Below are 27,713 nucleotides of genomic sequence, written 5' to 3'. Positions count from 1 at the left end.
ATTGCTAATCAGGCCTGGGTGTGGCTAGTGAACCTATTCATTTCAGTTCAGTTTTATTTATATAATAATTGAATCACAACAGCAATCTGTAAGACCTCATAAGATCCCCTATGAGCAAGCACTTGGTGACAGTGGGAAGAAAAACCCCCTTTTAACAGGAAGAAACCTTCAGCAGAGTCATGTGGTTCAGGGATGGGCAGCTATCTGCCACAACCAGTTGGAGCAGAAGACAGGACAAAGGACACACTGTAGAAGAGCTTTCGGTCTGGCTCTTCTTTTGTCTACCATTTTCAATTCCCTCAAATTTTTAAGGACACACTGCGTTTGTTTCTTAAATTAAGTTATATGTAGCAAACTGCAATGGTTCATCCCTTGAGGCTTCTTGGAAGTAAAATGTAAAGAACTGAGGGTTGTTTAGCATATTAGGAAAGTACTCCTTGATAAAGAGAGATATGAAAATGTTTTTGAACCAAAAATCAAACTTGTTTGGACACAGTAATACAAGCTGCAAAACATAGTGTCAAGAAAGTCTTGATTGTTTTGTTATTAGTATGTTCAAATGTAAGTATGACTTTAAAGGAAGTTTTATCACTTCTGACAGCGAACTTGCCAATAGCAGGTTGAGTTTTGCTCTTCTGTTTTTCTGTTTCTTGTTTAAATTATTCCTCCGGCCTCCCTCTGTTGCACTGGGAGAATGGCCAAGATTTGATTGTTGGACCATCAGACTGAAAAAGACAAACAGTGAGTTATTAGACAATACACATATCCATTGCTGTTAACGGGTATAGTAGATGGATACACATGAAAAAAATCCAGTAAATGTTTTACTGTTCAAATAGGAAGACTGCATTTGCTGAATATATTTTATATTTCCGCATTCATGTAAATTTTTGAATGGAGTGTGTCAAACAGATATCCAACAGATAGTTAATCTTGATGAGAGAGCCTTTAAGCAGTGACTGCAATGAACCCTAAAAAAGAAAAATCAGCTTTCTTGGATGACATTGTGATTGCAATCTTGGCATATTTTCATTTACATGTTAAAAATTTGCATTGTTATAGTAACTGGTCACATTATTATGTGATCACACCACGTGGATGACAAAAACGTTAAGCTTCTGGGTCACCTAACAGGTTAATCCGGCCATTCTGCATAACATCACAGTTACAGCAAGACACTCAACTCTAACTTCTCTCTGTGCTATGCAAAAACGGTGCCGAAAAATGCAGCCGCTGACCTATTTTGCACTTAGCACGGCAGTTAGTAAATCCATCTGTTTTTAAAGCAGAAAGACTCACGTGCGTGTTTTCCCCAAGTATAAAACAGCCGACAGGGGGTGCTCGCGGTAATTTCTCATTCCATCACGCTTGGTAGAGGCTCTCGGGGGATAGCCCTGCCTGGCTGCCTGTCAACCACAACCGGCTCGAAGGTAGAAAAATTGAACATATATGAATGTTATTCTGTTTCACTTGACTAACTCGTAACTTTGCCAAAGCTGGGAGTGAATGTCTTTGTGTTACAAGTTGTCTGTCGTTTGTTTAGAGTTTACGTTAGCTTGCTAACAGCTAAATAGTTAGCTTCGACTGTTTAGCTTTAGCCTAGCCTCTCAAAGCCTAGCACCTTGGCTGTCAAACAGCTGTTTGCAGTAGCACCATATTCGTTACTGTGGTGATGATGTTGAGAGATAAGCGACCGCGGCGGCTAGCCAGTGCGCCACAAAAGGTTGTTGTTATGCCTGTTAACGTTAGCTAAAGAGCAAAGCTAGCTAGTGTGTGAGGCGTCCACTGGTTGTTATAACTGTTACAGCTCAATGTCACCAGCTTTAGATTAGCTTCATCTGTCAACAGTTTGTGCTTCAGTCAGTCGAGATCTGTGCAGAAGTATGCACCCATTTACAAACGAGTCTTATTTACTTGATAGCCGCTGTGCACTTTGAAGCACCGTTGTTAGTCATCTGATGTCAACAGTGCACTGTTCAATAGGACAGGGGGATAGAAGGTGCTTTCTACTCAGCTCGGCTCTTGCAAAAATGTTCATGTTGTCTAATTGTATAGCAAATTATTCGAGATGAGTATTAAGTATGTATAAAGGAAACTGTGTGCATTTATACTGCTAACTTTGAATAACCTGGGAAAGGTTAAACGGTTTAACTGTATTTGCATGTTGGGGTGTCAATTTACCCATAGTGCACATAGTGCAATCATCGAAAATATTGGCTCCAGTTAAGGTTCACATGCCTGGTGACTAGATTTGTGCTTCTGTTGCTCCTCATAGATATGAGGGCTTAAAATAGGTCTATGTTAAATGGTGCTCTAGGGGTTTTTTATTTTTAACGGTAATCAAAGGTTGGAGGTCAGTGGTAAAGTGTGTCACAGGGACAGAATAAGCAAGGGGAGAGGCAGAGTTACTTGTGTTTAACAAGTAGTGTTTTATGTCACTTAATTTCACTGTTCAGAGCTGAAAATGTCGCTTTGGAAATGTTTAATTTCCCATTGAGCTAAGAGCTGCAGGTGTACTTCAGTTTTGTCAATCATTATGGATAAAATAGGCAAATTATGGTTGTATTTGTTTTTAAGAAAAAAACAATAGAAACACTCACAAATATTAAATTGGCAGGATTTCAATACTGTGTATAGATTGAGCAATCTCCTTGAGTAGTGTGGCAGTGTTTTGTGTTCCTATAGTACTGCCTAAAGGAGGCACATGTTTACTCTGACTTTAAACTCATTGTAGTGCAGTGGGTGGGTACAAAGTGAAGAGTGAATAGAAAGGCGTGGTAAGTGTAGGTCTAATCACCTCTTAAAATACCCTGCAAGCATAGATACAGAGGCTTGTACCTGTCAGCAACAGCAGAGCTGACGTTAGCCCAAGGGAACAACAGTTACCCTTTGTTGTCCTTGATTGCCCCCTCACAACTTACCCTGTTGTTCTCTTTAGCAGAGTGCTGCTACTACCCTTGTTGTGGTCACAGGTTTTAATGGCCTTGGTTTGATGGGAGCATCAGAGTGATGGTCTAAGCGCTCACAGTCACAGAAGTGGGGAATGTTGCGCTGGACTGTGCACCTAGAAGGAGGGCCACGGAGAGTCAACCATGCTGCTGTGGCAGTGGGTCACAAGGTGTACTCCTTTGGAGGCTACTGCTCCGGGGAGGACTATGAGACACTTCGTCAGATTGATGTGCACGTCTTCAACACAGGTATGTGGTAAGTGTGTGTGTGTGTGTGTGTGTGTGTGTGTGTGTGTGTGTGTGTGTGTGTGTGGAGATCAATTGTTTCATTTGTAAAAGTGTTTAAGTTAAAAAAATATATAAATTAAAGGATATTCTGGAAAAAGACTATATTGGTGTTTATGTAAAATTGATTCATTCACTTTTTTTTGTATCTTAAATGGGTGGGGAAAAAAATCTATTTGACAGGCAGGACAGCACTTCTTCCCCCCCCCCCCCAGTGTATTGAGAAAGGTTAAACTGTTGTAATTTGTTGAATGTGCACAACTTTACTGAAAACTCACTCAGGTTGGCAGTTAAACCCCAGCTTTTCGTAGCGGTTTGCAACAATTTTTTTTTTCCAGTTGTTGTTTTTCAGTTGCTATCAGACAAGCACAGCTGTTTTCTTTAAATGGGTTAAGAGAAACACCCTTAACTCATTTTGCATGGTTTTTCCCCATTGTGTGGTCAGCCACCTGCTTTAGGGTTTTACGACTTCCCAAAGTAGATAGAGCCTACCTGCTATTGGTGTATCATGAAAAGATCTGTGGAACTAATGCTTTGAGTGTAATGGAAATGGGACCTCTTTAACTACAGTTTCCTGCCATCTTGCTTTGTCCTCCTTCCCCCATTGGCCCATTTACTGCAAAGACTGATTCAAATTTTTTTTCTTTTCTTGATGGTACTTTTTATTATTAAAGTGATGTGAACTGTACTGAAAACTCACTGTGAGAGAGTTGTAGGCACGTTAACAAATTTTACATTTTTTAGCTCTCAGAGCAAGAAAGATAATAAAATAAATTACTGACTACCAACCTAATATCCATTTAAAAAATAAAAAAAAAATATGCGAATAACTGAATTTGTAGAACTTCCTTTGTAACGCAGTAAGTATCAAGTAAAATTTGTCAGGCAGCATTGTTTTTGTGTGTGTTTGTTTTTAATTGAATTTTAAAAAAAATGTTCTTTAAGTTTTTATATTTTATTTTTTTAATAAAGGAAAATGTTTACTTTTTGTGTTTTTTAGTGTCATTGCGCTGGATGAAGCTGCCTCCAGTGAGGATTACAGGACTTGAATGTGCCCGTGAAGTGCCATATATGCGTTATGGCCACACAGCTGTGCTGCTGGATGATACTATCTACCTCTGGGGCGGGCGTAACGACACAGAGGGGGCCTGCAATGTGCTCTATGCTTTTGATGTCAGTAAGTAGACCCTCGTCTAACTCGTGCTGCTGAGAGTTTCAGGGTGTATTTCCTTTGAGATGAACCTGTTTGAAGTTAAAATTGTGACAACAAAAAGTAGAGGAACTGTTTTATATTAAGAAAGCTGTAGCACCTGCATGCGTGTGATAGTTTTCCATTGCATGTAACGCAAGTGCTCTGATCTCAATATTGAACAACTGCGACTGCTTCACAGATACTCACAGATGGTACACACCCAGGACTTCAGGGACTGTTCCAGGGGCGAGGGACGGCCACTCTGCCTGTGTCCTGGGAAAGGCAATGTATATATTTGGAGGATATGAGCAGCTGGTGAGTTTGATTTTTGATTTATTTTTGCTTACACAAACTTTCTCTGTGAACATTAAAAATGAATCTTTTTTTATTTATTTATTTTAGGCTGACTGTTTCTCCAATGACATCCACAAACTGGATACCACTACCATGGTTTGGGCACTAATTAATGCCAGAGTGAGTTAAAAGTCGCTAGCTGTTGCTTTTCAACCGTTGCTGGTTATTCCTTGACAGTTTTTCTGTATTGAGCATTCAAAATAATTCTCCTAACAAACAAACAGGAAACCCTCTCATAAAAAACAAAGATGACACAGCTGAACATCAGCAACATAAGTTATCTGTTGGTGTATTGGCATGTTATAAAAGCAGCGCAGTATGGAATTTCAAAGCAGCTTCCTGCTAGGAAAGTTCAAAAAGCCTCACACTGGATTATATACAGTCTCCTTTTAGCAAATACTATTTTTGTTTATGCAGTCAACATGCTCATGTGATTAAACGCTTGTAAAGTATATTTTAGTCATCATATGACGGAGTTACTGTGGATTAAGTCAATCCATTCAGTTTTAGTTACAGCCATGTTGTCAGTAAGGAGATTTAGCGGTGCATGTGACTGAATAATACTTAGGATTGCATTCCTCTTTAGGAAAATGAAAACTTCTGTGCTGTTACTCACTTGCTTTTTTCCCCCTTTGAACTTTGGGATCATTTAGCTTTTGTATTTTTACATTTGCATGTGTAAAACTCACTTTTCAGTATTGGTTCTGGTATTCTTTCAACCATGTTAACGATTTACAAAGCCCCCCTGTCTGCATAAAGTTCATGGTTAGACATTGGCAGCACATTCCTGAAAGGAAGGCTTGTGAAAGACTTTGGCATGACTACAGGGCAGTGACATGTAAAGTGAGTCGAGGTTTGCCTCTGTTAGAGTTGGTTGCAGTATGTGAGAGCAGGTCCTGTTTCAGTCATATTTCTGGTAAAGTTCATATATCTTGATTATGATTCTGTGTCTTGCTCCAGTTAAATTGTTTACACTATCCCAATGACTGGGCTGACTGGACAAGGAAGGTTTGGGATTCACTGTGGTTTTGTAGTTGGAAAACTGATCCACTAGATGGCAGTGTTTACCTGAAATTGCTGTTTTGTTTTTTTGTTTTTTTTCCTGGGCGAAATGCCTGAGATGGTTGATCATTTATATGGAACGAATGAGCTTCAACACTGTCCCTTATATTGAACGTAAGAATTGTTTCTGACATGTAATGGTTTAGTTTTGAATATTAGGATTTTTTTCTTATCCCAGGGAATAAGATCTGGAATATTTTAGGAAGACGAATTCCATACCAAGGCTTATGATCAACATAACTTGATGAAATTTTAGATTTAATAAAGACAGTAAATTAAGTTTTACCAAAAATGTTCTCAATAGCTATAACTTCAGTGTCTGAGTAGACTGCTCTGCTCTCTCTTCACTAAAACTTTGAGTGTGGAAGAGTTTAACAGTAACATCGTGTGTTGTCTTTGCTCTGCAGGGAACTCCAGCACGCTGGAGAGACTTCCACTCGGCTACCATCATTGGGACAAAAATGTTCGTGTTTGGAGGAAGAGCAGATCGTCTTGGTCCCTTCCACTCCAACAATGAGGTCTACTGCAACAAGATCAGAGTATTTGACACAAAGACTAACTGCTGGCTGACCACCCCTTCAACACAGCCACTACCAGAGGGACGCAGAAGTCATTCAGCCTGTAAGGCACAAAATACACGCATAAAATCGACTGTGTTATTAGACCAGTATCTGATTAAATTCTTTTAATTTGAGTTCTGTTTGTTCCAATATATTTACAGGCTAGGTGCTAATCTTTTATATGCATCTATGTGTTGGATTAGTGTTGTGAGAACAGTGTTGTCAAATATAATCTGCCAACGTTATTCGATTAAACAAATCAAGGTACTTTATCTGGGTCAAGTGGTTCCTTATAGTATACTTCAAATATCATTAATCTGGACTTTTTATTTATTTTTGAAGTTTCCTACAATGGAGAGCTGTACATATTTGGAGGATACAATTCTCATATGGAACGACACTTCAACGACCTTTGGAAATTCAATCCAGGTAAGTCTATATTTACATCATTTAGATTTGGAAAACCTGTCCTGTTGCTGTAGAGCACTGCTACTAGAGGGTTTAATTCCTGGTAGCTTTATTTTTTAAAGAGTTCTTTAAATTCCACCCTGACTATTTACCTCAATACAAGAAGTGCAGGACTAGCTTGTGTTGACCTACTTTTCTCATTTCTTCATGCATAAATAACCGGTCCTCCTCCGCTGCATAATTGACATTTGCGTAATGGTGATTGGCTGCTTCCTTTTTCACCACAAAGTTGCTTTCTGTATTTCATGTTTTGCAACACAGATGCTGAAATGACAGCCCATTCAGTTGCTGATGAATGTTACCTGATTGCATTTCAAATTGGTTTAGGAGGTTTTCTGGAAGAAAGCCTCAGGCTCTTGTTACATGCTAAACATAGTCACTGATGAAGCAACACACCTGTGGTAAACTCGTTGTGTCCTAAATGGTGTTAGATAGCACTATATTATCTGATACTATCTTTGTGTCAGGAAATAAATGACAAAGGTAATACCAGGCACTAGCTAAAAGACCATTATTTTAATTAATTTATGTTTAATTGTCTCCCAACTGCCATTTCTAGTTGTAACTAGAGAAAACCATTGTGACAGCAGTTGCACATGGTGTTGAATCATATTAAAAGTAGATCATTAATGTAGCGATGTGTTGGTAAACATTGGCAGGGAATTTGGACAAGGACAGCCATAGCTGTTTTCTAAACTCTTCTCTAGTTTATTTGAGAATTTGGTCTTTTTTTGTAGTGGATATGATCTTATGTGCCTGTGCTATTTAAAGCTGATTTCTTCAGTTGCCATCTAAATGTGCTCTGCAGTTCGCTAGGTGGCAGCACTTTAATTTTAGTCATAATTATCTAAGGGTCTGAATGGCCTGTTGCTATAGAGATGCAGTGATGCTGTTTGGGTCTGAGACAGTTCATCCTTATATGGAACAAGTGAGTGAGCTTCAACATCGTCGCTTACGTTGCATGCACTTCATAGAGGACTTGTTTCTATTTTTGAAATGTAAGATTTTGTGTTGAAGGTTAACCCCCCCCTGTCTCTTTTTATTTTTATTTCTTTATAAATATTCCTTTATCTTAGAGCCTTGCGGTTTAATATTTTTAGGAAGCTGAATAAACAGCAGGCATAGTGAGAAACTCTTCTAGTTTAGCTGGTATGACGTAACCCTGTTGTAGTTTAGATTTATTGTGCTCCAGATACATTTCCAAAGAAATCTCTCATTGTATCTATGCCCATTCTTTTTATCCTTTTTATATAAAATATAACTTTTAATATAATCAAAATTATTTTTGCCTTGTGTGTACACACTAGAAAACTTCACATGGAAGAAAGTTGAACCTAAAGGGAAAGGCCCATGCCCTCGGAGGCGTCAGTGCTGTTGTATGGTTGGAGATCGAATCATCCTCTTTGGAGGAACCAGGTGAGGCACAAAATATTAGTACTTGACCTAGATTTGAACTTCAAATATTTATTTATTTTTCAATTAAATTGTCATCATTTGTCAATCATTTGTATATTTACATCTCTGCCAAACATTTTGTGTGTGCTGTACTCATTAACTCATTCCCTAATTCAGAAAGAAATGCATGTTATCAAAGTTTGCCCAGACGTTCATGTAATGACACAATGTAATAGACACATGGATGTCAGAGTCAATATGATGGAAACTTTGTATCGATGTTAAGATTTTGAACATTTACAAAAAATCCCCCCCCCCCAAAAAACATAATCAGTTTACCTGGGTTCACCTGATAAACTCTGAGTTCACAAAAGGACAAAAATCTGGTCCGGTAGCCTAGCACCTGAGAAGTCCTTAATAATGATGTGTACACCATCTGCGCTGGTGAAGGTTTCCAGGCAATTAGAGTCTAAAAAAAAAAAAAAAAATACATGTCTTACCTCTACTTCTCAGGTTCATTTCAGAAAATGCACCAAAGGACATGAAATTAAGCATGGATGGACTTCAGTCGCTCAAATTTCAGTTGTTCTTTCAGGAAAAATCACAATGGCTCCTCATTGCACTAAAGATGACTGCTTAAGTGTTCTTTTGTGTCCTTGCCTTCACAGCTCTCATAAAAAACACTAAATATGGGCTTTTTGCACTCAGTTTTTTCAGTGATTGTCTTTAGGTGGGTGGAGGGGGTGGCAACTTTTTGTGCATCTGACCATTTCAGGACAGACGACAGTCTTCTCTTTTCAATATGCCAAACACAGTCTGGATCCTGTAGATTGCTGTCTACAGTAGTGATAACCAGGGGCTTCGTAGCTGGTTAGGTGCCGCTGAGGTGGTGACGTTCTTGTGATAGGCCAGTAGCCGCTGGAGTAATGAGGTAGCTTACAGCATCGTTCAGGGTAGTCCATGTCCTGGGGTACTGTTATCAGCAAGACCCTGTTATCAGGAGAACTCCACTGGGATAACCTGATGGTAGGATCACAAGGCTGTGGATAAGGCTACTTTCAGACCCTCTACGTCTACGTGCCCTGTAGATTTTGAGCCACTGACTGTTGCTGGATGTGTTTTGTAAAGCTTCACTTGCTACCACATTGTGCTGTGCATCACACCCCAAAACGCGTACGTGTGACACACATTTCAAATAATATGCAAAAGCATAATACAGAAGAGTTGTCTCTCTAAATTTGTAATCATTAGATATTCATGTAGTACTGAGAAGCTTATAATGAAAATGACAAGCTCGGGAGGAGTCTTAATTTTTGAAGGTTATCCTTTGTTTAGGTACTCACTGGGATTAGTCCAGAATGGAGTCATGATTTCCTGTTCTGAGCAGATAGGGCTGGAAAAGGGAGTGTCACTGAGCTGATGAAGGGTGCAGAGGAAGAAATCAAACACTACATAATATCTCTGACATCCTGTTTAAAAGCCCAAGGGCACAGAGGTTAACATATTCATGAATCTATCTTTAGAGAAAAACTGCTTTGTCTATTATGTGCTTGGTAGTTGCTGTGTTCAAAGTCTGGAGAGGGGTTTTCTGTTACTGTAAAAATTGGAGCATGATCCTCACAGGCTCCAAGTAAGTTGGCCACACAGGTTCTCTTGGCCAGCATTGCTCATTATTTTGTTTTTGTTATTTTAGAGCACACTTAAGCTTCTTACACGCAGGAACTCCCATAAGCATTTGCACACAAACACCATCCAAGCAGACCTAAATTCTTTTTCGTCTTTTGACTAATAAAGTTGTAATTTTAAGATTTGAACAGTGTTTAGGCTTTGTCTTGACTTGCATTGATAAAGACTAGCCTGATCCAGTTTCATTAACTAATTACGTTTGAACAGTCCCTTTAAAACCAGCACCTCTTGTGTTTATTTTTGCACGGCCTAACAACATGAGGGCTGTTAACAGGGCTAGAAAGTTATTAGTGTCTGTCTCAATGCAGTTGACGAATGCTTGCACAGGCTGCCATGAATTATTTGCTGGACACCTTGCTTGTGTTTGTTGTGGGGCTCCTCATTTCAGTAGATCTTCTGAGGAAATTGTGTTGAAATTTATAGTCCAAATGTTGTTTTCCTGAGTTGGTTGTCCTTTCAGACTGATCTTAAACAGAACCCCTCTGATATTTATTCCCAGTTTATTTTACCTGCAGGAATTTGTTCAGAATAATTTATCACTTTAGTGAAGGACTGTTAAACCATTAGTTCAAGCATGACTGCTCTGCTTTCCAAAGGGTTGTGCTTCAGTCGTCTTGCAATATGCTAAAATACATTCGTAAAATAAAATGTAGGAACAGCTGAATGAGACACACTGCTGTTAGCTTAGAAATTCCAAGTGTAAGTAAGATTTGAAGTCAACAAGCCTGGTTTACTCTAATTTGGTGCTGTTAAATTTGGATTCAGATAATCCTTTTTAAGTGGAAGATACCTCTATTTTCATACATGCTTTCACTTTGAAGGTAAATGAGCAGACTGTGTGTGAAAGACGGGCTGGGCATTAGTGGCAATGTGTTGAGTACCACTTGCGTCGGTGTAAACAGGACTGCTGAGCTGCAGAAAGGTGCGAAAGTCTGCCCCATCTCTGATTTATGACCTTAGGGAGCATTCTTTCTCACAGAGTGCAATTTGATATACCCCCAGTGCCTCTGCTACACTCATTTACTGAGTTCTGCTCACTGCCCCACGAAGGACGACCCGTGCATGACCAACTCCACCTGTACCGACCTTCACCTATGCATACAAGCAATGAATAGTTAAACCCTGTAAATTTTGTTTTCTTTTTTATTTCTTGCTTTTTTCTTTTCTTTTTTTCCTTTTCTTTTTTTTTGTTCCCCGAGGAATGAAGCGCAGCTCAAGTTGAGTTGCGTATGAAGGCAGAGCCACACAGTGCTCATGTTGTCATTGTTGGCTCTCTTCTCACTGTGTGTTTAATTTCTTACGACAAACCCAGGTTGAGCTAAATCAGGAAGCATTTCAAGCCTGGGAACAGGGCATCCTATGAGGGGCAGGAAGTGAACAAGGACATGACAGCTTGGCATGCTGGGAACAGACAGCTCGGAATCTATGAAGGGAAATCTGGCACAGGCCTCTGAACTACTTGGACCTGATGTGCATTCATTCCAACAATGCTTTTAGGGAATGTATTTTTACCATGACGGCATTCATTCATCTTTGAATGATGACAGACTTAAATTATCTGTGTGTTTAAATGTTAATCTGTGATTGAAGGCTTTTTGTAATTGCTTGATCCTTGTTGTCCTTTGCGCCTTTTTTAGTCCTTCAGCACCTTTTTGTGTATACTGCTGATAATTAGTTTTTTCAAAAGCAGGTATAGTTTTCATACACCTAGGATGATATTACTGTGCATAAGTAAGAGCAGGTAATACATCTGACTCTTACATATTTCAGAGATTACAGAAACCTACTTATAATCTGTATTTACATTTACAAATCAAATACATGATGATAAATATAGTGTGAGTGCAACTCAAATAGTTAATAAAAAAAATAATACCAGTGTCAAGATGATATCTAATAAGATGAAAGTGAGGTGTATGTTTTTCTTCAAAAATAACTCCTTCATTAAATGAACTTTTTTGTTGATTAAGGAGAATCATGCAACTCCTGTCTTGAAACTGCTGGTCGTGTCTCCACAATTGGGTGATATTGAGCAACCTGGGATATTTTAAGGCCTTCAAAATCTAATTTTCCCATTAATTTACTTATTTGCATCTGAATGTCAGTGCTTAGATATTCTACTGACTTATGTATTTGGACACTTAGTGCCTTTTCTGGTGGTGTTTGCATTTGTCTGGATGTCTTCACATGACTTAGTGAGTCACAGCTCTTGTTGGGCTTACGTCAGCGTGGTACACACACTCTGCTGTGCCAACCTTAACACATTTGTTCCATTTTGGAAATATGCAGAGTCACTTAGTACATTTAGTAAAGATGGAAAGCATGCTGACGCCATTTCTAACATTAGGATGGAAAAAAACAAACATTTTTAATATTTCTGGCTTCTGTCGAGTCATTGCACTGGATGAGTGGGTTGAAAGCTCTAAATATAAGACTCTGGGTTTGAATTACTTGATTCTAAAACTCAAACAGATCGGAGTCGTCTGATCTCCACTGAGAGTGAATTGCTGCTTTACGTAATTAGCAAGCGGGAGACCACATAGCAGGTAATCTTGCTGGTAGCCAAAACATTCCAGCTCCAAACCTCTAGTTTAAGCTACCAAAATCTCACTGGGATATTTAATCTGTGTGGAATTTAACAGCTCATTATAAAACTGCAATTTGCTGAGCCAGAGAAGTCCAGGGGTTTTTGTTTAGTAGTCCAGGAAGGTCAGAAGCCTGGTGCCTCTATATCTCGGACACGGCTGAATTGCGCCTTTATCAATAGCTGAAGTGGCAGCTGTTACAATAGACATCTGGTTAAAACGTGACTTGTTATCACCCTGGAACCTGCCTGTCTAAATGTTAGACTCAACACAGCATGGGTCTGAGAAATGATAGTCCTCTCTTGCCGGGTATTGTACCAAAACTAAAAAACTCTGCTTGAAACTTTAATATTTTTAGCTTCATTAGGCTTGCTACAATGCCAACTCAATATCTTAGATCTGCCAGAGTGGAAATCGACTCTATAGATGCACGCCTGTCAGCACAACAGATTTTGATACCACACATGTTGTCTTTTGGCCTTTGGTGTCAAAGGGTACCCTGCAGAGTTTTCCTTTATTATTTGTCTGTGTGTGTTTAGTATTCCTGAGACAAAACCTGTCAAACAGCGAAGGTGACCCCATCAGGATATGGGGCATACCGCGCGTGGCAGGACAAGACCTTGGGGGAGCTCAGCTACACTGTGATTTACTCTTCAAAGACAAGCTCATGATAGTATTTCATCTGCATCTTAACCCTCCTTAACCTGCTAACGGTCTGTATACATTATGGTGTCGTAGGGGTTGAGTGTTGCACAGCAGCTCAAATAAACAGCCTTACACAGATGATGCATTGTGATGCTGTTGTCCATGTCAGTAGACATTTCTAAATAGTAGTATTTTTGAGTTAGTGCTGTCATTACAACTAAAACACCTCTGTGCTTTTTGGATTAGTAGAATAACGTAAGACTAGCAGATTTCACGCATGCACAACATACCTTAAATTTAGACATTAGAAGATGAGCTTGCACGTATGTCTGCATCTGAAATTTAAATGCTCTGTGTAAGTCTCTGCAGCCTAGTACAATGTCTGTTTGACAACACGGATTTACACTCATGTGAGAGTGGTGCTGGGAGGAGGCCAGGGAATTCACTCGACAAGTGTTACTTGCCTCCTGCACACACTACTCGGGCAGGTCTGCCATGTGCTACATGTGAGGGGAAAAGACAACTCTGGACTGTGATCCTTCTTACATTGTCTGGAGTTTGTGCTGAAGCTGTTTAAGTAGTAAATTACAAGAAAAGCCCACCAGTCAACTTGTGTAACAGGATAATGTCTGATGTTTTAATCAGCAAGTCGTGTTTTAAACAGTGCTGCTTTACGTTAAAATTGATATTTCTGGAAAATGGAGTACTCTTATAGCAGTACTATAAGAACTAATTGCTCAAGCAGTGCACTGATGGAAAGTTAACCAGTGAGCTAATACATGTTATAATGATCTATGAGAACTGTGTTTATTAGTATGTAAATGGCAGTGTATCAAAATCAACCAAATAACCTATTTTTCCAAAATGAATCTGGCAGTTAAACATTTGACAAACCCTTTGAGAACCAGTTATGTTGAGAGCTGTGAGAAATGCTTTTTTTTTTTTTTTTTTTTTTTTTATAAATCACCCTAATTTTGCTAGGTAGCTAGGTTGATAAGAACCTGTCCTGGGACCAAGGGACCAAATTACTAACCACTCTGACTTTGCAGTGCCTTTAAGTATTATCACTAAGTGCAATTATATTTTATCTAGAGAGACTGAAATTTGAGTTGCATGCTTCATTAGGGGTTGGCATCTCTTCTTTCTAATCTAAAGTCAGTTATTTGTCTCACTGGGAGCCAGCTACAGGTTGTATCTCACCCTCTGCATGGGGTATAGGTCTGGGCAGCTCTATGTCTTAATCCACTGTCCAGCCACTGCCCAGGAGGGGGCACAGATAGCTGGGTAAGACGAGTTGAGACAGCAGAGATTAAGCCAAAAGCATTGAATAGAAATCTATTGAGCAGTGATAACCAAGACCATTACAAACTCTTGCTGGAATCTTAACAATCCTTTAAATTCCTATTGGATAATGTCTATATAGATTGTTTCATTACATTTTAAATGCTTTTGCTTTTTACCTTGGGTAAGGTTAATAGACATGACCAAGCATTGCCTATACTCTTAATGTATTGAATTTTAATAATTTTTAGCTTGTACTGTTGTCTGAATGACAGTAACAGTTAAAGCTTTTTTTTTTTTTTTTTTTTTAAACAAATATAACCCACCAGTGAGGACCTGGGTTGCCCATCATATCAGAAGTAATTTTAAAATGTTGAAAGCGCATCACAAACTGTTCTCGCTGCTTTCATGTGTTTTCAGTCAAGGTGTTTCAGCAACAATGTGTAAGTCTGGCTCTCCTGATAAAGTCCTCTACAGGAAGTTGTAGTGGATGATGAGTTCCTGTGAATTAGATGGTTCTGATGGACCAAAGTTCAATAGGAAGTGGAGAAAGGAAAGGGATGCAGATCATATCATTCCCAAGAATGAGGATATGCCCAATGAAGCCACTTAAAACATGCTTACGACAGGTCAGGTTCCAGGTATATTGTTGACTCTATTTGTTTTGAGATAGCAGAGGTGTCATTAATAGAATTTCTATCAGATCCAAATCTTTTCTTTGCCACTTCGTTTTCAGTGTTGGTTCTGAAAGTAAGTTGCAAAAATTGTGGGCAATTAACTTCTTCGACACTTTGAAATAGTCCTCGGCTCTTTGGTGTCTCTTCATTAGTTTTAGAACTGTAGCTCAACTCTTTGTTCTACACTTTTGAAACCTTGGTGTGTAAGATAATGAAGTGGAGCAGGTAGTGCCTTGCTAGAGAGGACCGGCAATTAGGTGATTAGACGCCCTCATTGAGTGTTGTTTGAAATAGCACTCAGTGTTGTTTTAGTGGGGGGGCGGCATCACTCAGGCCTCATTCAGACTGGGAACCACTATGCTGTAGGGGGAGGAGCACTTTCACACATGGTGATACTTTGCTGATCAAGTAACAAAGTGGCCCATCAAACACCAGGATGCCACATAAAGTCACACACTGTGACTTTCCCGTTTCCGAATAGTGTGTCAGACAGCCATTATTGCCGCTGCCTCCATAGTCTGCTTCAGCCCTTTCTCTTTGTTGTGACCCATAAAGTATTACCATTCCCTAATTTTCTGCTGAATTTCACACCCTGACTTGCATTATCCACGACCATCCAAAGAAGCCATATCCCAGTGGATGCAATCTTCATCTCTGTGGTTGCTCGTGTTAAAACATTCCCTTATCTGTACTCTTTCACGCGTCAGCATCCAAGGCCGATGCCCTCCCTACGGGTTTACACAGTAGTTCACAGCTACTGCGGGGTGCTCTTTAGATAGAGATGTTGCTTTTCATTACTTCTGTTGTGTAGCCAGGTTGCTGATATTTGTCCATTCCACACATGTGGTATCTAAAACTCCCAATTCACTGAATATTTCTATATCATACTATTTCTTACGTTAAACAAATGCTGTTAGCTGGCTTAACTTGAGAATGATGCACTTAAAAAAAACAGGAAACTGTTCACTGAATACGGCAATGCCACCCAACAGCATGGTGTTTTTTTTTTTTTTTGTTTTTGTTTTTGTTTTGTTTTTAGGATGTTTGGGGGAAAAAAAAAGAAAAAACAAACGGCTGTAAGACTGATTTAATGAGTCATATCAAAGCCATTTGTTTGGTTAAAATTAATCATCAATACTAATTATCACATGAGGGATGTTTGTGCTAATTTAATTCCGGTGGCAGTTTTAAAGTTTCAGGTAACTCACATGTGTGTCATACATTAAAGAGAGTGTTTCTCACCACTATTGAAATGTACCCTTTCAATCACCACAGTAATGTTAGAGCTTGGGTGAGTATTCTGATAAAGGCTCCCACTTTAAGCCCGGGTGGGTCACCTCCTGGGGGGCAAGGGGCGTAATGACTTCCCCAGCTGGCCCCCTGGGACGACGGAGCTCGTGCTCTGCATCTCTCGTGGCTGCTTTAAGCCACCGCCGTGTTTGTTTAGGGAAGATTAGCAACGTAAAACCCTTACAACATCCTGAACACGGAGCGAAAGGAAGATGCGATGGAGAAGACAGCAGGAAAGGGTGAGAGAGATTGATGGGTGGTGGCGAGACGGTGCATTGAGATCAGCAAGAGGATGGTTCAGGGCAAGAATGAAAGACGAAGAGAGTGATGAAAATCGTAAATGCAAAAAAACTGCAACAAATCTGTTGCCAACAATTTTATTTATTTTTTTCTTCCTGTGGTAATGTCTGGGTTGGTTGGACACATGCCAATCGCTAGCTGGTCCAAAAAGCATCTTGATTTTACTCTTAAAACTTGGCTTCTGCATTTTACACTTTCTCCTTAATGGTTCCATAGAACGCAAACGGCTTGGTGAATTTAAATGTAAAGTGTAGTTTTATCTTCTAGATGAGTTTTATTGTTACATTATGAATATAAAGCAGTCGTGTGCAGCATGCATTTGGAAAGCTATATGTACTACCTTGCTATATGTGCGAATAAATCTGAACTGACAGGCTACATTACCTAGAAAAGGTAATTAAAAGAATGGTTTAACAGGTATATAGTTTGGGCTTGTTCAGCTGTGGTGCACCAGGTGTCACAGGTGTATGTGCTTAACTGTGGCAGGAAACAGATGTGCAGTGATATCTATGGCTGCTCAGGTCTGGGAGACTATCAGCATTGGCCAGTCTGTCTTACAAGACTGCTCCACTTCCTGTGGACCTAAATCATGCAACGCATGATAAGGAGAGCTGTGTGAGAGCTCTTATTTAGGATAGTCTGTGGCTCCCTGATTATGGTCCCAACTGATTCATGTAATAAGATAAATAACAGAGTCCAATGCTGGAATTCTATGGTGTGTGTCGCATTAAGTAGTTGAGTAATGCTTACGGTCTTTGTAAGCTGTGTGAACTGTGCTCATGAAAACAGGAAGTTTATAGAATCGCTCTAACCCTATTACTTTTCTCTTTACAGCCCCTGTCCAGAGCAAGGAATGGGAGATGAATTTAACCTCATGGATCATTCAGACCTGTATATCTTAGACTTCAGTAAGTACTCTTGTCTTTATTGGTATCTCTCTTAGGATTCTGTGTTGTTGCAGATAATGCACCCCCCAAGCAATTTTTGACTCAATGACATAAAGAAAACATTAAGATGATCTCAAAGGAGTCACCAGAATCGATGAACTGTGTTATAATCTGAACCTGCACCTTCATGGTTTAGATGTCATATCTATTTTACTGCTTTAGTTCAGTCCTGCTGCTTTAATAGTGAATTATCTCACAAAATCCACTGTACTGCTTCTCAACAAAGGGGTTGGCAGCAACTGGCTGGTAAAGTGCAGGTTCTGCAGCTAAAAAGACAGTAGGTGGTCTCCACTAACTGTTACAAGAGTTAAATTTACAAGCCTGGCTGCACGCTTCCAGAGTCTTTACCATTATGAGTACTTGCTGAGCTAAGGGTTTGTGAATTTTATTCATTTACTTAAACAAAAATCCTACAAACATATATTTTGACTTTTTTTTATATTATACATATCAAAGCAGCTCAACAAAATAAAAGTAAAAAAAAAGGCAGATGTTGTAATTAAGACTGTTTTACCTGTTCAACTGATATTCATCCATTTATTTCAGCTAATTATAGATTAATTAAACCAAAATACGGTTTGTCATATGTGAACGAGATATGATGAAGAGTTAAGGACATAAAATCCCGGGTTTTTTCTCATTACCCACTCTCGTGTGTACAGGGACATCTCTGCCAGACAGCTGTTCGGATTGATTTGTGATGCGTTAATTAAGTACAACATTAATTAGAGCCCTACGGTTTTTGCCAGTTGAAGCTGCTGCAGTTAACATCTTTTCTGGCATAAACTTTGCCATATGGCCAAAAACTCAAATTCAGACTTGAGTACAAACAGAAGCCAATGCTGGTCAATAACTGTTGTGAATTGTACAGCAAATGTTTGTCAGGCAGCCCACAGATAACTTAAAAGGGAATTATATTGACTTTTCTGTTAAGATGTCAGAAAAGCAAGCTAAACAAATGATTGTTTTTAAAATAAGATTTGGGATGGTTTTTTTTCCCCTTCTCTGTAATAAATTATGAAATGACTGCTTTATTTCTGACCAGACCTAGTATACTTGGCCTTGGCCCTGCACGGTGCTGTCAAATGCGGCACTTCCGTCTCTTGGACTACCAAATATGGCAATATCCTGCCTGCACTGGGGTAGCCTGTAATGCTGTCAGGTCACAGTTAGGGTTTGTGTAGGTGGGCTTACACAGGGACCTTATGGGACTGGCAGTACCCAATGACAACCCCCGTGGCCTACGCTTCCTCGTGCCAGTCACGTGTGCCTTCACGTGTGCCTTCACACTGTTTATCACTGAACATATGGTGGAACAGCCTTTGCCGATGATAGTAAATGAGAGGGAGTTTGTACGTATTATTAGAAATCTGGCTTTTAATAAGATGATTTGTGTACTGAAGTGACTTCCACACTCACGTCATCATGTCCTGCTTGTTCTCATACGTGAACACTTGCTTTATTTTCTTTATTTTTTCCAGCTATTGATTATTTTTGCACCCTTCCATCTACAGATTCTTTAGATCTGAGCTGCCTGGCTCAACTTTGAATTCCCACAGCTGAAATTGATATTAATAGCTTGAGTATGATTAGTGCCACTGATCATCCTATGACTCACTGCACTCTCTTTTCAGGCCCTAATTTGAAGACTTTATGCAAAATAGCTGTCATTCAGTACAGTCTGGAGCAGTCGGGACTCCCACATGATATCAGGTCAGATGAGCATCCTCCTCTCAAACATTAGCACTGTTTTGTCATAGAGCTGACATATTGTTGTTCGTGCTGTTTTTATTATGCCAGTCATTGTAGCCACTACTCAGTCTCTCTCTAATTAGGTTGTTTTTCAAAAGAGGCAAATTATGATTCATTATCCTTCATTTAACTAGTGGCAAGTTTTACTCTGGCTTTTGTCTGACTTGGCTTAGGTCCTCGCATGTAGAAATCATAATTATAGATCTAAATGCATAAAGGTTCGAGTACAGAAGTCAGACAGCCAGGAACCATTTGTATAGTGCTGCTTTCAGTTGCTTCATTGTCTGTGATCACATGTACAGCTTGTATAAGATCCTTCCCTGTGATGTAGAGGAAAGGCCAAAATACAAATGCAGTACATGGTGTGCAGAGAGTACCTATTCAGCCTTTAAAGAACTGAAATTAACAATAAAGTGGACTACAAAAAGTAATTTCACTACTTTGTCCTTGGAAATTAAATATAACAAAATCTTAATGCTAAAACTTTATATCTTTGAGATGATTAACAGTCATTAAACAACTTCAGGTGTGGTTACAAAGTAGCAACATAAACTAATCAAGTGAAAAGTTGGCTTTGACTTAAATTACTTCTTGTCCACCTGAAAGGTTTTGAAATGGTTTAGGATTGCTTAAAATTAATTAATTAAAAAAAAAAGAAGCTTAGACAGTTGTGCTTGATTATTTAAAAAAAAAAAAAAAAATCTGACCGTGAAACAAGCTTCTGTGCCAGTTCAGCCAGCCAGCATCCCAGTCACCTATCAGTCTAGTGATGACTCAAGGTGAAATGATTGGCAATGTCCATAATCCTCACTGTGTAGAAAGAGAGCTTTCCAAGGTTTCTTATGAAAGACCCTAAATGGTTTAATTTAAATGAATAAAGCTTATGAGCCTTTGAGAAAATGTAGCGTCTGCTGAAAGTTTTTTTTGGTTCCCCCCTCCCACCGTGTGCACCCTGTTTGACTTGGTGATATATAGGAACGTCATAGTTACACCACACTGCTCATGGAGATCATGACAGCATGAAATGCTATCGCAGTTCTTCTAGTTGAATATCCTGCACAGGAGTTGGCACACAAGTGTGTAAAAAGTCTTTTTTTTTTTTTTTTTTTTTTTTTTTTTCCCCCCCCCCAGCATTTTGAATTAATAACACATAATTTTCCCGTCTTGCTGACTGATATCAAATTGTTTTGACACATGACTAGCAAGAGACTCAATTTTGACAGCACTACTTTGATTTGTTGTGAGGTTGTAATGGCAGGTTTGGGAAGTTTTAATAGCTGCATTTAAGCCCATGTTTAATGCATATAAAGGTAAGATGCATTAAAATAGACTAGCTGTCAGAAAATGTGTATATATAAATTGCAGAAAAGCAAATTAAAGTACATTACTGTTCCCCTAAAACCTTAATTCATAGATTCGGGCAAGCTAATGGAGATCATTAGGAAAGGTGTTTGTCTAAAATTGAGGACTTCCACTAAGGGGATTTTCGTTACACGTGGACCCCCTGGAACCTGATACTAATTACTCCTCTTAGCCTCTCATTTCTCTTGCACCGTCACTGCCACCTTGCATGTTCCCCACTTTGGTGTTTGCAGTTGTGTTTCTAACCTTTTTAGAGGGTTTTCAGTTGGGGTCACAAGACTTTGGTTAACTCCTTTTGCCCCTCAGTGGCATCTCCAGGTCCTGTGCCAATCTCCCCTCTTAAACACACATGTGCACAACAAAAAAACGAACAAAGCCGTTTGATAGGGAGTGAGTGTGAAACCAGACCCAGTGATAACAATCTGGAGCTCAACCTCTGACCTGTCATCAGGTCAGCACTAGACCCTGTTGTCAGCTCCTGCTCCTGATGCTCATGTTACAGCGGGGGCCACGATGTAGCCCCTCACGTGGGTAAGGTGGGGTCAGGGGTCCAAATATAAACTACTTGATTTAAAATATAAAAGGATTCTGCAAATATAAAATTGTAGACAGCTTAGCATAAGGCTCAAACCTGCCCATTTCAGTTATTTTAATAACTGAACTATAAAATTGTGAGCTAAAGAAGCTTAAAAGCAAAAAATTAAATCCAGCATGAACATCATGCCTATTCATATTTGGCACTAATAACTTTGGGTTTTGCACTGGTGCACTTTAAAATCAAATTAATTGTTTGCTGGTGATTACTAAAGCTTTTTTGTTTGTTTGTTTTTTGTTTTCTTTAACGTCAGGTGGGAACTGGCAGCCATGACAACCAACAGCAACATCAGTAGGCCCATCTTCTCCTCCCATGGCTGAAGAAGCTTAAAAGTGAAGCAGAACCCAGACTCTGTTTCAGGACACTGGGCTTTTATCTTTCTAAATCGAGGACTGTTTTTGTATAGTCTGGATCCGATTTATTTTACACATTCTACAAGTTGAAACTTTTACTGACCAAAACATCCCGTATCAGACTCCCTTGGACACCACTGGCTTTGCCCTGTCTGGGGATATTTTAGCCCTTAAGATGGAAATCGTTGATGCCTGTTCACCTTTTTTCTCTTCTTTCTAGCCTCTCTAGAAATTCAATCAGCCTATGATAATCATAGACTTCTAATGTTAAGCACAGGAAGAGACAAGAACTTCAGCCAAAGGTTTTGAGAGCTAACCTCTTTGAGGATTGTCATCCAGATGTCACACTCATACAAATGTGAACCTTCTGTTTCAAATGCAAATGGTTATTTCACTTGCAGCGTTCTCTTACTTAGCCATGTGCAACTATCAGGTTCGTGGGCAGATAGAGCTGGTGCATGTTGAATGAAAGGAGAAGATTCTTTACCACAATATTGGAATATGATCGTTACAAAATAAGCTGGTTTTCAATGCTTTGCCATTTCCCTTCATTGTAATTCTGTCAGTACCCTACTTAAGTGGCTACAAGGTGATTTGCAAGGCAGCCAATGAAAATGTCTGCCTTGTAGAGTGGAGTGCTTCTATCTCCCTGAACTGCATGCATCATTGGGCCTTTAAGATTTCCCATACACTGAATCACTAAAGGAGGTGTTTTGCAGGGAGGTATTTGTGTTCTTCCAAGAAATGCTGTAGTTTCACTAAAGGGTTCACCTGCCCACCCCCCTTTAATATGTTTTACAGTGCCAAACGTGGAAGGGAATCTTGATGCAAAGTGGTCCTCGCCCACCTCATTTAGTTTACTTGTTGTTGAGGAGATCATCTGATATGCATAGTGTAGTTTCTTTTTAGAGACAATCCCATAGTTTAACGATGTGACCCTCTTATGTTTGTGCATAATGACAGGCAAAATTGCAGATGTTTTAAATGCACAATGGCTGTTGACAGATTACATGCCACACTGCTTGAAAATGACTTGGAAATTCTCAAATTGGACATTTATTTAGGTTGTGGGTTTTTACATTTTATCTGACTTTTCAAAACTTGATTGGTGATGGGCTTTTATTTAAAACAAAATAAATAAATAATCACAGCTTCACCCACATTAGTGAATGAACAAGGCCGTTTCATTTTTTTTAATATATATTGTCAACAAATTCCCTATAAAGACCAAAACAAGCTGTGTGTCTGTGCAAGGCCTTTGTTTCCACTGCATGCTCAGTAAACCCACATGGCTCTGATGGTTCTGTCACTGATACACAGATATAAATTTTGTAGGTTGGGTGATTTTTATTTTATTTTTTTGACAACAGTAGTGTCTCAGACAATCTTTGATTAAAATTTAATACATATTTTTGGTTTTGGCCTTTGTTGACAACATCAGACTTAATGAGCATAAATTCATAGGTGATAAAGTTATTTTAACCATGGTTTTACTTTAATCTGGTCCTGGGAAGGAAATGCCTGAGCTAAGGTGGGATTGGAAGCTGTGTAGCCACACACTCGTGAGGATGTTTGAAGTGCCGGTCCTTGGGACCAAGTGTTCTGTTGCTTTCAGTCTCTGATTAGCTGGTCGACATTTAAAAAACCAGCAGGGCTCTGGGTCCCAAATATTAGCGTTTAATAACCTACATCCTAAATATTTACAACTGTGTCATATAAAGCAGTGTTCTTAAAAAACAAAACCCCCAATCTTAAACATTTAAGTAGCTGGATAAGTGCACTATAGCCATGGGACGTTTGACCTGACGGAGAGGAGATATGTTGATGCTGCGTTTGCCTAAACAGACTTCAAAGTTTGGGGCATTTGGTTGCTCTAACCCCTTTACAGACCTGTGGTGCCACTGAGACTCTGTCACTCTTAGCCCCTGCACACGCATGCATATTGACACACTCTTGATATTCCTCAGATATTTCTTTCATTTGTTTTGTGTAAAGTTTACAGGTGACATTTTTAGTAAGGACCTAAAATTAATTGCACCATAGTGGGATTAAAAAAAAAAAAAGTACCTGCATAACTTTCCTAGATAATAGCCACTCTCTTTCCTCCACATAATGAAGTGTCCTGCTCCACCACCCAAATATTTTTGCGTCACATGTTTAATTGGTTAGCGTCATTTTACTTTGAGTTGGATTTACAAATGAGTGATAAGCTTCTCGTGGTTACGCTTGCTTTACCATCTTTTGTGTCGCGGACAGAACCATGATAAAGAGATTGTATGCAGAAAAAGTTTTCATACCAGTAAGTATATCTTGAAAAGTTGTTTAATTTAAAAGCAACATGGTTTTAAAAACAGAACAAAATCTGGAGTGTGTTTGGATTCCTTTTACGACTGTGGGCTCCTGTTGCTGATTTGTTTTTATATATAATTTTTTTTTTTTTTTTTTTTTTTTTTTTAAAGTGGGTCTCTGTATCTGGCAAAGTTGGTCAGGACTTCCTGTGCAATATGCTTTATAACTGTGTCAATAAATCTGAGACAGTCAAAGTGGTTACTCTTTGTATCCATTGATTTCTAAAAGTGTCCAGAGTTGTTGTCATTCATATACTGCTCTGTGGCAAAGGTGTACTGTACACCCTTTTAATTCTAAGGTTTTACCCATCAGGACCCAACAAACCATTTGGTTCTTAGCTGGTCTTAAAATTGAGTAAATGCAACCTCCGATGAACAACAAAACATGACGCATTATCCTCCGTTCACCAAAAACTAAGCCAAAATGCTCCTCCACCACCGCGCTTGGCACATAAGGTGTTTATGCTGATATGCTGTGTTTGGTGTTGGCCAAAACATTAGTTTCTGAGCATTGCCCGATCTGACCGTGGGGTAAATTTGCTAAGGTGTCCATTTCTTGGCAACTGAATGTTTTTCATTTGTGAAAACATTCACACTGATGTGCTGCTTTAATGCTGCAGACCAGCGAGCTCACAAAACATTTGCTTTTATTGAGGTGCTCACACTTCAGCGGCACCTGACTGCTACATACTGTCTTAAGGCTCCTGTTGATTTTTGAACTTTGACTTTAGCAGGTTTTAGTTACATATGTTGCATCTGTGTTTTTAAATGTCGTCCCTCATACAAATATTAGACTTAAGAGATGGTTACTTTCTTTTTCACATCACTGCACATATTGTGTCATAGGACTATAATAACGTGCTCTTTATGCTTAAACTTTGTTACCTCTCAAGGCCAGTATTTGGCATGTGGCAAGCTGCATGATGCAAACGTGTTCTAAGGCCCTCACCACCTTTGTTAACCCAAGACACTGATTTTTTGGGGGCCTGTTTCAGGCAGAGTGAACAATTTTGTCTTTTGAGATCACAGGATGAAGTGAATTTAAATTTACTGTTGAAAGAAAACAATCTTTTATGTTTCTGACCACTTCTCTGCACCAACAGTCCTTTGTCAAAGGAATGGATTTGATCACTAAATAATGAGCATTTCTACTCACTGGAAGGCAGAGCCATGTGTGTCCAGGTTCCACCTCTTTGCTCTACAGACTGATAACTCCCCTTTGAGCTACTGTATATGGTACTTAATAGTTAGCAGGACTTTGAAGCCTCCACTTCTATATTTTCTGTTTCCTGCTTAAAAACCATCCACATCTACCCCAGCCAGCCTGTCTGAGACCCCTCACCGTCTACTCGACTGGGTTACCGCCTAACCCGCTCCCCCCCGCACCAGTCTGCAGACTAATGGATTGTGTGTGGTTGCTTTTTTGGTTTCCATAAAATGAGCATCTTGCACTGAGCCTCAGCACCAAGCTCTGCCCCTGCTACCAGTGGTGTCCTGGCAGTCTGTTCCTGTCTGTCACCAGCCCCCTGCTATAAAGCCAGTGTTATCTTCAGTGTTAAGTGCACGCCACAGACGGAGGGTCAGCTTAAAGTGAGGCAGCAGAGACACCCTGTCCCGCCTGGTCCCACCGCACACAGGAAGCAGTGCTTCGCTGGGTCCCCTTTGTCTGGCCCCGGAGCCTGCTTCGAGCTGTGACGCAGGCGCTAATGCAAGGAGACACTCAGCCAAATTACGCTCTAATTTCCCCTCAGGACTCAGACGGTCCCACTGGCCCTTGAGAATTGGACTGAGGATTTGTTCAGAGTGATTTGTTTTGTCTTGTCCCTCCCATATCGATGTCCCGTTCGCTCACTCAAGTTCTAGTTCTCTGGTAAAAGGCGACTAAATTGGGGATTTGAGAATAGAGGGATTCAAGGAGCATGAGTCCTTAGAGGATAGGAGGCATAGCTGTTTAAATACACCCAAAGAGAAACAAAAGTAGTAATTTCACTAATGAACACGAATAAACGTGCAAACTAATCAGCAGTTTCGTATGCAGGCATCACTTGCCATCACTCTCGTCTTAGATGAGTGTGAGAATTTGGTAGACTTCTAAGTTTCTAGTATGCTTTAGTCATGTTTTGTGATGCCCGTAATCTACTCATCTGCTTAAAGAACTAATTTTGTGTGAGCCGCTCAGACTCAGTGCGTCATATTTGTAGACCTGTAGCTTAGTTCCCTTCCAGCAGGGGTTTAATTGAGTGACTAATATGCACGCAGTCAAAGCCCTTTGAAGGCTGCCATAACTCACTTCCTCACAAGTCTGTTCACAGATTAAACAATGATGCACCAAACTGGTTTTCTGCTTCAGGTTTGAATGGCTTGTGACTTTGTGCAAAAGTCTTAAGCCAGTCCCCATTTAGACTGCGGTTGGAAAAATGGGAAATGGATGCAACGATTTGAGATGCGGAGACACAAAAATACTGTACATGATGCGCACACACAGTCTGTATAATTTTAACAAGTCAATATTTAGTATGATGACCTTTGTTCTTCAACACAAGCAAGATTTCTTTGGATGTTGGCTGCCTTTTGTTCTGTTCTCTGTCAAGATGATGCCACAGTGCTTCAATAATGTTCAGGTCCGGGCTCTGGGGAGGCCAATCCACGGCTGATTCTGCTTAATTTTGTTTTTTATCCAGGTGAGCTTTCACTGTGTTGGCAGTGTGTTTGGGGTCATTGTCGTGCTGAAAAATAAAGCCGATACCAATTAGACACTTTTATATTGTGTTGCATGTTGGATCAAAATCTGACTACTTTTCTGCGTTTATAATTCCATCAAATTTGCCAAGATCTTCAACACCACTGGCTGAAATGCAGCTCAGAGCCTGCAGTGAGTTTTATAGATGGCTGGAGACGCTCACTGTTGTACCGTTCTCCTGTGCTACATACATACATACATACATACATACATACTGATGATCATTAGAAGCGAAACAAATCAAATTTGGATTCATCACTGCATAAGACTCATCAACACTCATTTTCAGTCCAGTTCTTGTGTAATTTGGCATACCTCAACTTTTTCTCCCTGCTTCCCTTCCTTAAGAACGGCTTCATGACAGCCACACTTCCACTGAGACCATTTCTGATGAGGCTTCAGTGAACAGTAGACGGATCAACTAAAGGGCATCTCTCAGGCCTTTTTTTTGGATTCTCTCAATTTCTTAAAGACATGACTTTCAGAAACTGTGCATCTGCTGTAGATAGTCCTCCATTTCCCTAGTTTCTTTTTTTTTTTTTTCTTTTTTTTTTTTTTTAAGGACAGCACATTATGTCACGAGGTGCCACATTTTTGATTAATACCTTTTGTTTTTGAGAATCACCTTGTTTGTGGACAAATGTATTTTTTTGTTAACTTAGGTATTTTTTTTTAAATTCAATGAAATGAGAACAACATTTTTGTGACAGTAATACAAATATTAAATTCTTAAGTGTTTCTTTTTATATTTCAGTGACTCATACCTCAGCGTTAATCGGCTGAATAAATAAATAAAGAAAACGAAAATGTTCAGACACAAGAACTGGACAGAAAATGAGTGAGAAAACCCCCGATACAAACCGTGGACAACATTTCTAAAGTCTGAAG

The 27,713-nt window shown here is 39.5% G+C and overlaps 1 protein-coding gene across 2 annotated transcripts; it reads left to right on the top strand.

The window, feature by feature from the left end:
- The first annotated feature begins 1,159 nt into the window (after positions 1-1,159).
- Positions 1,160-22,122, top strand: klhdc3 (kelch domain containing 3). 2 transcript variants are annotated; one of them, XM_082557169.1, is made up of 11 exons: positions 1,160-1,430; positions 2,942-3,197; positions 4,234-4,410; positions 4,625-4,740; positions 4,828-4,899; positions 6,249-6,462; positions 6,744-6,830; positions 8,177-8,285; positions 17,563-17,636; positions 19,310-19,388; positions 21,638-22,122. In XM_082557169.1, the coding sequence occupies exons 2-11, from the start codon at positions 3,044-3,046 to the stop codon at positions 21,702-21,704; spliced, it is 1,149 nt and encodes a 382-aa protein (XP_082413295.1). In that variant the 5' UTR covers positions 1,160-1,430; positions 2,942-3,043; the 3' UTR covers positions 21,705-22,122. The 2 variants fall into 2 exon arrangements, with proteins under 2 accessions (XP_082413295.1, XP_082413294.1); XM_082557168.1 differs by having other exon boundaries at positions 2,939-3,197.
- The last annotated feature ends 5,591 nt before the right edge of the window (positions 22,123-27,713 follow it).

Source organism: Aulonocara stuartgranti (assembly GCF_965226115.1).
Source record: "Aulonocara stuartgranti genome assembly, chromosome: 13".
Classification (NCBI taxonomy): domain Eukaryota; kingdom Metazoa; phylum Chordata; class Actinopteri; order Cichliformes; family Cichlidae; genus Aulonocara; species Aulonocara stuartgranti.
This window is presented reverse-complemented; position numbering and strand designations above follow the sequence as displayed.

What these genes read in the sequence shown, in the direction of transcription:
- klhdc3 (XM_082557169.1), top strand. Translation starts at nt 3,044, where the DNA reads ATGTTGCGCTGGACTGTGCACCTAGAAGGAGGGCCACGGAGAGTCAAC. An exon ending in TTGGAGGATATGAGCAGCTG is followed by an intron (nt 4,741 to 4,827) that starts GTGAGTTTGATT and finishes TATTTATTTTAG; the next exon opens with GCTGACTGTTTCTCCAATGA. An exon ending in ACGCAGAAGTCATTCAGCCT is followed by an intron (nt 6,463 to 6,743) that starts GTAAGGCACAAA and finishes TTATTTTTGAAG; the next exon opens with TTTCCTACAATGGAGAGCTG.